This window comes from Solanum verrucosum, unplaced genomic scaffold (assembly GCF_900185275.1).
Source record: "Solanum verrucosum unplaced genomic scaffold, falcon-dt-bn FXZP01000217.1, whole genome shotgun sequence".
Classification (NCBI taxonomy): Eukaryota; Viridiplantae; Streptophyta; class Magnoliopsida; order Solanales; family Solanaceae; genus Solanum; species Solanum verrucosum.
This window is the reverse complement of record NW_026020032.1, coordinates 167,744-179,454: the sequence shown is the minus strand read 5'-3', so window position 1 is coordinate 179,454 and position 11,711 is coordinate 167,744. Positions and strand designations below refer to the sequence as shown.

Here is an 11,711-nt window from a genome sequence, read left to right as displayed (position 1 = left end):
ATCGTTTAATGAAAAAATGGAATAAGTAAATATATCTCATGAATCACTTTCTATCTGAGATAGTAATATGAGACAAAGTAATCTCAAAATTAATTATCATCTTAAATCAAATATAAAATAAAATTAATACCAAATATTTCCTCCAATTTACTATCCTTATCTCACTTATCAAACGAAGACCTGAAAAATATCAATGTCCCATTTAGCACACCTCAGCATACAAATTTGTATTTCATTTATATACACTTTTGAACTTTCACTCTCATGACTTCTCTTCTCAATTTCTCCCTCAATCTTTGCCAACATGTTAGGCTTCCCAAAAAATTAAAAAACCAATTCTTGATTTAACAGATGCTTAGGATTTAGTGGTCTCTTCACTTTCTCCTATGAAAATTTAAGATTACTATATTTGTCTTCTCTTTATCTTTAATTGTATACATGGGAAAATCATGGGTTTTTGCTCAAAAGCCACTTTAATAAAAATGTTTTTGAATCAATTTATGTACACAAGAATGACTTGGTTTTTCACTTCACTTTGGGGTTTCTTCTGTTGGTTTGTTTTCAAGATTTACTTTTTCTTGGAGAACAGGTATGGTTATATGAAGCTTTTTTTTTTTTTTTGAGAAATTTTAGGTTTTTATTTGCTTAAAGTTTGTATCTTTTTTTATTTTTGTAGGAGGGTTGTTGATGAAAATGATGAAATGGACTGTAAAAATCAGAAAAGATTAGATTTTGATGAGAAGGGTGTGGAAAAAGAGAGTTCTTTTTTGGTTCAGAGTAAGTATGAGTTTATATCTGGGAAAGATTCTTTTGGTTTTATGGAGAAACCAGAAGTTAAAAGTTTTTCAGTTGAAGAAATGTTTGTGAATGTTTATGAAGGAGATGAAGAAGAAAAAGAGATTGATAAGAGTTCTGATGATAAATTGTTTTATTTCTCTTTTTTCAAAAATGGAAGTGTTTATCAAGAAAAATCAGAGTTTTTTGGTGAAAAAAATGTTAATGATCAAGAAAAGTTGGAATTTTTTGATGAAAAGGGGGAGGAACATGTTGATAATCATTGTTTTGAAGAGATTTTGAAGAAAAATGATGAATTTTCTAGTGATGAGGAAACACAGGATTCAGAAGATATATGTTATGAAATTCAATTGCTTCCTGAGAATGAGTCTTTAATTCGAAATTCGATTCGAGGGTCTGAGGGTATTGGAGATGAATTATGTTCTGATAGGCATCTTAATGGATTCTTGAAGAGTGATCAGTTTATGGGAGGTGATAGAGAAGAAAATGATGATATGGGGTTTATTGAATTGGAAACTTCTTTGCATAGTTCAAGTTCTTCTATTGGTAAAGGTGATTTTGCTGCTAAAAATATTGATGGAGTTGAAGTAACAGATGTGAAGTGTGAGGAAATGAAGTTAATGAATGATTTTCAAGAATCTGTAGACCATAATTCGAGTCGAAAATCATGGGATATAAATGTTTTTGCTTCTCAAAATGTTGACAGAGTTGAGGAAACAGATGTGAATTGTGAGGAAATGAAGTTAATGGATGATATTCTAGAATCACCAGATCATAATTCGAGTCGAAACTCATTGGATATGGATGGTCTTGCTTCTCAAAATGTTGACAGAGTTGAAGAAACAAATGTGAACTATGAGGACATGAAGATAGTGGATGATTTTCAAGAATCTCCAAATCATAATTCGAGTCGAAAATCATGGGATACAGATGGTTTTGCTTCTCAAAATGTTGACAGAATTGAGGAAACAGATGTGAACTATGAGGATATGAATGATTTTCAAGATTCTCCAGATCATAATTCGAGTCGAAAATTATGGGATACTGATTCAGATTCGGATGACGATGATGATATCTTATTAGAACATCAGAATTTAGTCAGGCAAATGAAAATGGAAATGAAAAATTCAAGAATTACAGGTCTGCCTACTATATCAGAAGATTATGAATCTCCTAAGGTAGTAGAAGATTTGAAGCCATTGAAAATTGATGAAAAGATTGGATACAAATATTGTATCGAAGAAATTCAGAAATTTTACAAGAGCTATGCTGAAAAAATGAGAAAATTGGACATCTTGAATTACCAGACATTGAATGCTATCAGTAAGTCTCTAAAACCATCACTACATTCGATTATCTTTACCATATTTTCTATAGTTTCTGTTTTGATATGCGTTTCCTCGAGTCGAGTGTCTATCGGAAACAACCTCTCTACATAGTCTACGTATACGTTATCCCCCTTCCATCTTTAATTGTTACATTTTGGTTTGGTGTATAACAATTATGTGTCTTGTGTTCTGTCCATTTCAGTACTACTAAATAATCTTGTAATGTCATTTTTAGCTAACTCAATAAATAAATTCATTAATGATGATTCTGAACCACCAAATTTATGTTTATGAAGATTGAACTTAATATCATATGTTTATTGTCTTGTCTACTAAGTACTAATTTATAATATTTTTGACCATTTGATCCTTTGAAAAGACCAGTGTGACATAATCACCACTTCTTGAAAGTAGCCATTATCAATGCCTAAAGGGGTGCTTTTGTTGTCCCTTTTCCAATTATGTCATGCAATTATCAATGGCTTTTAATGCCACTCAACAGACCTTTTTTTGGTCCTTCCACTTGGTTCCAATTTTCTTGGCCTAATCAAATTGCTGTTTTAGGGAGAATAGCATAACCCCACAACCACTTTCATCTTGGACTTTATATGGAAGAAAAAATTACACAAAATTAAGAATTGTCAAAACAAGAAACAATAAAAAGAAGGGTAAATGGACCGAAATACAACTACTTTTCCATCCGTAATAAAATCGTCGAATTTGCCCTTGAACTTTGCGAATGGTCTAAGTTTGTCCTTTAGTTGTTGTCGTTAGTCCATATCACTACAACAGAAGAGACATTTAGTTGCAATAGATTTTTCTTTTAGCAACAATATTTTAATGTCGCAAAAACATTTAGTGGCTATTGAGTTAATGTCATTCCATCCAGAGTTGCTTTAGCCTTTAGCGGCATTTATATAAAGTTTTGATTATAAATACCCATATTTATCATTGCCGCTAAATAACAGAGGGCGAAATTGTTCCATTTCGCATAGTCTAGGAGTGAATTCACTGGCCTTGAATTAGCTTCTTGAAGTGTTCTTTTCGAGTCGTAGACCAGTGATTCTAATGTGATACTCTTTAATATAGGTTTTCTTCAGCTTAAGGATTCGGAAATGTTTATTTCAAGCAAAAAAACATCGATTTCAATAACCAAAGCCTTTGCTTTACCAAGCTTCTTGGCAAACAAACAGAGGAAGATCTTTGCTGATCCTGCACAAAAATCCATTAGTGAAATGAATATAGACTTGGAAATTGTATATGTTGGGCAAATTTGCCTATCATGGGAAATTCTCTATTGGCAATATGGTAAAGCTAAGGACTTGCTTGAACATGATCCACACGAGTATCACACATACAACCAAGTTGCCGGAGAATATCAGCAATTTCAAGTACTATTACAAAGATTTGTCGAGGATGAGCCATTTCAAGGACCACGAGTCCAAAACTATGTCAGGAAGAGGTGCATTCTCCGTAGCTTTCTTCAAGTCCCGAGCATAAGAGGTATGCATTTTTTCATTGAGTCGTTATTAAAATACCTTGACTCACTGTAACGAGGAATACTTTGACTGTCTAGCAGATGATCGTTTTAAGGGAAAGAAGGGCGGACGAGAAGAGGAAAAAGATGTCATTTCCATTGTGAAATTGGGGGAAGTTATTAAGGAGACAATGCAAGTTTTCTGGGAGTTTCTTCGTGCTGATAAACGTGAAGCTAATTTGGCCTTAAAGGGTGTTCAAAGAACTCAAATGGACAATGCAGAAATCGAGCTTTTTATGAATGTTAAATTAGACCTTCAAAAGGTTAGTCTATCTTTATTCATAGATACGCCACTCCTTTCACAACAACCACAACATGTTGATGAAGTTCATAGCTAATTCCAGTTTTTTCGTAGCGATTTTAGTTTCTAAACTTTGTGAATCACTTGATATTCTCTATGCAGAAGGAGAGGAAGTTGAAAGATGTACAGAGAAGTGGCAATTGCATAGTGAAGAAGTTCCAAAAACAACAAGAACGACGATTGAGTCATTCATTATTCGCGTCACTCGTGGAGCTAAAATTGGTATCAAGAGTGCTAAGTTTACCAAGATTAAGGAGAGATCATTTGGTTTGGTGCCAGAGGAAACTAAGCAATATCAATGTTGCAGGGAGGAAAGTTAGCATGGAACAATCTTTTTCACTTTTTCCATGCTAAGGATTATTGATTAGTATATGTTTAGTTTTTCATAATGTTAATGAAGATCTTCTAGGGACTATAGTTCTAGGGCTATGTTGCTCGGACTCTTCAAAAATGTCAACGGATGCGTGTCAGATTCTCCAGAAGTAGTGTACTTTTGGAGAACCTGACACAGGTACGACATCAAAAGTGAAGAGTCCGCACAACTTAGGTTGTAGGCTATGTTAGTACCCCACCCCCCACCCCTCCAAAAAAAACGTATACCTTTGCTTCCCCTTGAAAAAAGATACCTAGAGGAGGAGAAAATGTAGCCTGAATAGTAAGGAAAGAATTAATGGTTTATCATGTTTTTGAATAGTAGTAAAATAGATTTATAAAGTAGTTGACTTGAAAAGAATCAAATGTTGAAAAACATTTTTAGGTATTGAAATTGATTTTATGAATGATGGTCGTATGTTTGAATAAAAGGGTTCAAAATGATAATAAATAGTTAGAGATTATAAAAGATATTAGTGATAAAAACGTAACAAATTTGATTAAATCAAATGTGAATCATGAACTGATGATAACCAACTACAACTTATAAGCACTTCCAATATTTGTCATCATCAACTTACGATTATAAGCACTTTTAATATTTGTCAAACACCTTAAACGAGTAAAATATACTTGAACAAAAACAGCCGATACCTAAATTGTGCATAAAATATGTCTTCCTATGTGAATATTATCCCCCTCAATCATCGGTATGAAATTGAATTTGGGAGTCATTATCACAATTCACAAACCAACAAGTATATATATTTTGACTAATTTGCATGAAGAAGTTAAACCAACGACAAAATCATAAGCTAAGCTTTCGTCACATATTATCTCATGTGTAACAAAATTTTGGCTAATAGTATGTCTCCACTTGATGACATCATTTATTTTGAAATATAAATATCTCGCGAAAATATGACAACTAATATAGAATTGTGAAAATAACATTTATTATTGAAAAGAATTAAAAAAATGTAGTAATATAGTCTAATTTTTTAAAAATTATTTTTTTGGAATTTTCGTTCCTTCTAATAATTTTTTTTTTGAAAATTGTTCCTTCTTTTTTTATTTTCAATAAAGGATCGGTGGATGGATGAGGGAGAATTCTAAGCCCCAAAACTTCACGATGAAGGACACTACCATATTTTCCACTTCCACCGTCCACTTTTTGAAGCACCATAAAATTTTCGGTCTATCGATTATTGATTGCTATCGATTTAATTGTTAATATTTGATTTAAAGAAATAATTGAAAAACTTATTTAGAAATAAGGTGACAAACCAAATGAATCTTGCACATAATTTGACAGATTACATCTTGCTTAAAAGAAAACACACTTACATTGTAGAATAACTAAAAATTCGAGACAGTCAGAAATAAAAATATGAAACTAAACTCTAAGTCAATGACTTTATATATCAAATGGTATAAATATAATTATTTAATTTACTATCGAATTATCGATTAACTCGTTAAAAAACATCAAACAGTTATGAACCGATAACAAAAAAAAATCAAAATTGTTACTGAAACCGCTAAATCAATTTATCGATAAATCACTAACTTTTTTTGATTCAGATTATCGATTTCGATTCGATTTTGAACAACTCTAGTTTGATCGGAGGAATTAAATGAGTTATTTCGATATAAAATTTATTCTATATTTGAAAAAAATTACTTAAAATTATTATTCAATTACAAATATATTTATTTGATATTAAATTAAAGTGGGATGTATAATTTTGATTAATATAATATAAAAAAATTATTTCAATATAAAATTTATTCTATAATTGAAAAAAATTACTTAAAATTATTATTCAATTACAAATATATTTATTTGATATTAAATTAAAGTGGGATGTATAATTTTGATTAATATAATATAAAAATTATAATTTTAAATAATTGGAATATGAACTAAGCGACCTTTATAATATATGACGAAAAGAGTAAATAAGTATCATAAACTAATAGATATTCCTCCTTTTTAAATTAGAAGTTTTGGATTTAATATCTAGAAAATTAAAATTTGGTACGTTATACTTTACTTCTCAAAATGAACCTTTCGGCATGAGATAAAATTAAACGAACTTTAAAATATATAAAAATCGGAGGTAAAATAATAAAATAAGGGGGAAAGGTCAAGAGAATATCACTTATTAAAATGATCACTTTTTAAAATATTTGGGTCATAGGATATTCTTATCATCTTGACATATAAGTTATTTATAAAAAAATAATATTTGGTCCATTTTTTATTCGTTAATTATTTAATTATTCTCATCTACTAAAAAGAGTAAAGTTTAGCTTACTTCTGAAGGCTAGCTCCCAACTCCTAAGTCACATTTTATACATATTGCAAAAAGATAAACTAAAAAGGAGAACTCAGTCAACAATTTTTAAAAAAAAAATGTTATACAAAAAACAATTCAATGTTCATAGTCTAATGTGATTTCTATTGGATTGTGTCATTTTCTGATTATTTTTTTTTACCTAATCTTAGATAAGAAAACAAAGTCAATTTTCTATGTAAAATGTTTGATGTATGAGTTCAACTGTAAAATAAATTTATATTTCGAATTTGACTATAGAATATGACCTTGTATACCATTATTATTCAACCACATTGTATATATATATAGGACGAATTAGTATTCTTTACAATACAACTAACAATTAAAAAATCTTTTCTGAATATATTTTACTAATTTTATATTAATTTATTGAATATTTTTACCGCGTTCTAACTATAATTTTCAAGGAGTATCCCTTGACTCAATATCAATTGGTGTGTATATCTTACACAAGTAATATTCAGCCCATCTTTGCTATTGTAACTAGGGGCTCCTAACCCCATCAACATCTTTGGAATTTGAATAGAGCTCTTAAGTGGTGCGTTTGTGGAACTCTACTTTTAAACTATGTCAAGTTGCACAAGACCCGTCATTTAGACGTAGATTTAATACATAAAACTCTCTTTAAATTTTTATTATTTTGTAAATTTCTTATTTATATTATCTTATATGTAATTTTTTTTATCATTAGGATTATACCTTATGACTAAATTTATTATTATGAATTTAAAAAGTTCTTTAAACTATTATTTTTATCTCATTCAAATGCTACTAAAATACTTAATAATTATTTCACCTTAAAAACACCTAAGATAAACCAATCTAAACACGCTCTAAATTGCGGAAGTCTATTTGCACGTTGGGTTAGAATATGAGTATTCTCAACCAAAGCCCATATCCATCTCAATCACAATAGGCCTACTTATAAGCCCATTAACATATTAGTGGGCTTATTATTAGTTTAAGAAGCAATTTTATGATCCAATATCAGCCGTAGGATCTAGGGCATCTTTCCCCTTATATAAACCCTACATATATTTTTCCCTTTCATTTAGCCCCTTCTTCTTCAGCCTCCAAAAACCAGAGAGTAGAGTAACAGAGCCGCCGTCAAAAATGGTGCAACGGCTTACTTACCGTAAACGGCATAGCTATGCAACCAAGTCGAACCAACATAGGGTTGTCAAAACCCCAGGTATAGTTTTATTTTTTATCGCATTTCTTGTTTTTATCTGTGGAATTAGTTTAGGTGCGTGAAAGATGAGGAAAAGGAAATATATATGTATTTTTTTTGCTTATGGGATTTGGGTGTTTAGATATTGAAGAAAGTTTTGTGCTTTTTGTTTTTGGGTGTTGGAAAATTGAATTTGAATAGGTGGGAAGCTGATTTACCAGACTACAAAGAAGAGGGCTAATGGACCTAAGTGCCCTGTAACTGGAAAGAGAATTCAAGGGGTATGTTTTTTTTATTGTTCTTTTGTTTTTGATTTTGTGTGAGCACTGTTTTGGATGAATGGCATTGGTAGATTTCGATTGGTTTGTATCTAAGTACTGTTCTTTCTGGGAATGTGTTTGTGTCTGATGATAGAGTTGAGCTTTAGGTGGAAATCCTGTTATCTAGTATGAGTATTAGATTTATCTTGGATGTTTTGATTCTAAACCATCCTTGAGCTGAGTTTTTATCAGAAAGAGCCTCTCTACTTTACCAATGTAGGGGTAAGGTCTGTGTACTCGCTACCCAACCCATAACCCACTCTTGGGATTGAGATTGCACTGGGTGTGTTGGTTTTGTTGTGTTGATTCTACGCCAAAGTTTGCTGATGTGTACAGGATATGTTAGTTTGGAGTGGATTATTATGAGGTATGATAACTGTGAGATTTAGAGAAAACATATAATATTGGAATGACATGGACCTGAATATGGAGTAATTATTACAGAAGACTGATTCAACCTGACTTATTTGGGGTTAACTTGTAGTTGGTTGATCCATTTATCTATGTTCTATTTGATTTCTTATTTACTAGAGAATTGACTAAAGACTCAGTTTTCAGCTCTCTAGAAATGTATGGAAGTGATAATGCCTCGTAACTTTGCTGTGGAATTCAGGATAGTATTGGTTATTGTGATTTACAAGGATAACCTAACCGTAATTTAAACATCAATACAAAGGGAGCATTTTTCTTGTACTATTTTTAGCATCTTTTGGTAAAAAATCCAATGTTAGGTTGTGTTGGGAGAAAGTGATTCATAGGTGGTGTGGAAGATGCTTTGCATTTGTAATTGTCAATCTATTTTTGGGTCATATGTGACTTTACATCTTTGCGATCTCATATTAACCTTTCCCGTGTCTTGTTTGTAAGTTCTTTGGGATTATATGTCAGCTATTCCCCCAACAATAGCATGTAATTTGCTGATAGGTTATCTTTGTGACTCCTGATAACATGATGTAACTATATACATCTAAATTAACATGCAGTTTTTTCAATATAGAGAAATGGATCAAGTTATCCCTCTATTGTGCAAAATATACTCATTTTACCCAATCCTTTATGTTTTGTGCCATTCATACGCTTGCTGTTGAGCTCTAGCATAGACCAAGTGCATTCCACTCTTGAAAATACTTGGGTATAAAGGCTGAAATTTTCACATCTATACTTGCTGTTGTTTAAAAATACCATCTATTATACTGAAGTCCTAACCCATTAGGCTGCAAATGTGAGACAATTTGCTTACCACTAGTGTAAGATAACCTCATCAAACTGGGCCTGATCACCAATGTTGTACAAAAAAGTGTATGAATACAAGTATAACAAAGGGTAAACCTTTTAGGATGTTTTGTGTAGCATCATTGTGTTTTAGGTCAACTTCCCATAATAAAATGTAATATGCTTAAATGCATCTCAATTTTTTTTTCATGTGCTTCTAGAATATCAGCGGTGTAACATTTTCTAATGGTTTGAGACAGATTACTTCCTCATCAGCTAACACATGTTCTCTGTAGCTATCAGTGCATCTCAAATAAATTTAATGTACCTAGAATATCATCGGTGTAACATTATCAAATGGTTTGAGGCAGATTACTTCGTCATCATGTAACACATGTTCTCTGTAGCTATCAGCAATTTATATTTTAAACATGAATGCAGACGTGACTGCTTTTGATTATATAGTTGTTTTAGGAGTCATCATTTCAATGGCTTAAGACTTCTCTTTTTGCAGATTCCACACTTGAGACCTGCTGAGTACAAGAGGTCCAGGTTACCTAGAAACAGGAGGACTGTGAACCGTGCTTATGGTGGTGTGTTGTCAGGCAGTGCTGTACGTGAAAGGTATATTTTTGGTGCACTATAGTGTTCTCAAACTGATAAAATAAATTAGAGTTGTTACAACTCACTAGATGTTGTCTTGTACAGGATCATCAGAGCCTTTTTGGTTGAAGAACAAAAGATTGTGAAGAAGGTTTTGAAGATCCAGAAAGCCAAGGAAAAGCTAGCATCCAAGAACTAAGCCTTTAATCCTCGATGATGTCGTGAGAGGAGTTTCTGATACTGCAGGCTACTAGGAAATCACGACTGTATTTTGATTTTTGGTCTTGAGATGTATGTTGCTGGTTTTCGTTAAAATACGATATTGGAGGTCTTTCTTCAGTTTGTCGAAATATCTGTTCTCGTAGGTATCTCTATTTTCTTGTTCTGGATATTTAAACTTCTTATGGATATTTGCACTTCAATTCAGCTAGGCTATTCGTTCCAGTTTTGAATCTCAAATCAGTATACATGAATATGAGTTTGTTTTGATGCATTTTCAATCTCTATGAATCAATGTTTTACATCTGTTAGTACTGTGGTTTTCTAGTCAGTATCAGCAGGAAGCCCTGTGTTTCGAAATCAACTTTTAGCAAACCAGTGTACAATATCTGGGTTTGTACTATTTTTTTTCATGCAACATGCATTGCTGTTGTTATAGTCATAATAACCATGATAAGTTAGACCTGAGCAATGAACTATTTCCATTTAATGATAGAGTTACGAAGGTATTAGTAATTCAAGGATATAGGGAATTTATATACATTATTTTTATTGGTAGTGATATCATGTTCCGATTTTATCATACCAAGCACATAAAGATAGACACTAAATAATAAAAGGTAAAGAAGATATAGTTTAGTCTAAAAGTTGCTTAAGACTTTCTAAAACTTGGTGCACCTGTGTTGGAACCCCAAAAATCCAATATGCCTCCAATGATATTTTTGAACCGATTGAGCAACATAAAGTTTAGTAGGTAATTAAATTTCTGGTCATAATAGTTTGTCTATAATTTAACTTTGGCTTTCTCATAGGGCTTTGTACTTGGCAACTATAATTTTTTTGTTATTGGAAGTTTACTCACTTCAGGAACAACGTAGGTGATTAAAGTTGCAAAATTTTCGCCTGTGACTTGACAAGATCGTTTATAAATATTTTTCACTTAAATTATGGCCTTGACAAATGACAACTAAGGTAATGTGATATGTAATGTCTACTATATAATCAAAATTAAAGGCTAATCAAATGAAGTTACGTGATCAAATGACGTGGCAACCCGATCAAGACAATGACAGATCAAATTAAGTTCGGCCCAACATTATCTCTGATGGGGTTTGTCCTTAATTGGAACGGACTAAGGCCCACTAGTAGTAACTCGAATATCTCATGGCTCAACTCATAAATTAAAGTTCAAAAAATCACATAAATAACGTATGGATTCAACAATTTGACATGAGGATGAATGAAATTCAAGCCCAATTCTTTTGTTTCTATTTTTTATTTTCCTGTTTGATACTGCATTGAAGCTCGACCATATCTGGATTGTTCGTTGCAGGAGGACCCATTTTGGAGGCAGTGCTCCCAACAAAATCTTTTCCATACACAAAATTCAAACTCGAGATCTGATTAAAAGTGGAGGAACCCAACATCACAACAACCATGTGATTAAGCTCAAGTGGTTGTTTGTTCACAAGTCAATCTCTAAGGGTTAA

General features: G+C 31.9%; 2 protein-coding genes across 2 annotated transcripts; both read left to right on the top strand.

Annotated features, from left to right (window-relative positions):
• The first annotated feature begins 296 nt into the window (after nt 1-296).
• On the top strand, nt 297-4,764 carry LOC125821498 (uncharacterized). The gene is made up of 5 exons (XM_049500918.1): nt 297-589; nt 677-2,118; nt 3,213-3,626; nt 3,703-3,923; nt 4,064-4,764. The coding sequence occupies exons 1-5, from the start codon at nt 450-452 to the stop codon at nt 4,313-4,315; spliced, it is 2,469 nt and encodes an 822-aa protein (XP_049356875.1). The 5' UTR covers nt 297-449; the 3' UTR covers nt 4,316-4,764.
• A 2,936-nt stretch (nt 4,765-7,700) lies between these two features.
• Nucleotides 7,701-10,428, top strand: LOC125821519 (60S ribosomal protein L34-like). The gene is made up of 4 exons (XM_049500937.1): nt 7,701-7,888; nt 8,069-8,148; nt 9,914-10,023; nt 10,108-10,428. Exons 1-4 carry the CDS (start codon nt 7,810-7,812, stop codon nt 10,199-10,201), a joined length of 363 nt encoding a protein of 120 aa, XP_049356894.1. The 5' UTR covers nt 7,701-7,809; the 3' UTR covers nt 10,202-10,428.
• The last annotated feature ends 1,283 nt before the right edge of the window (nt 10,429-11,711 follow it).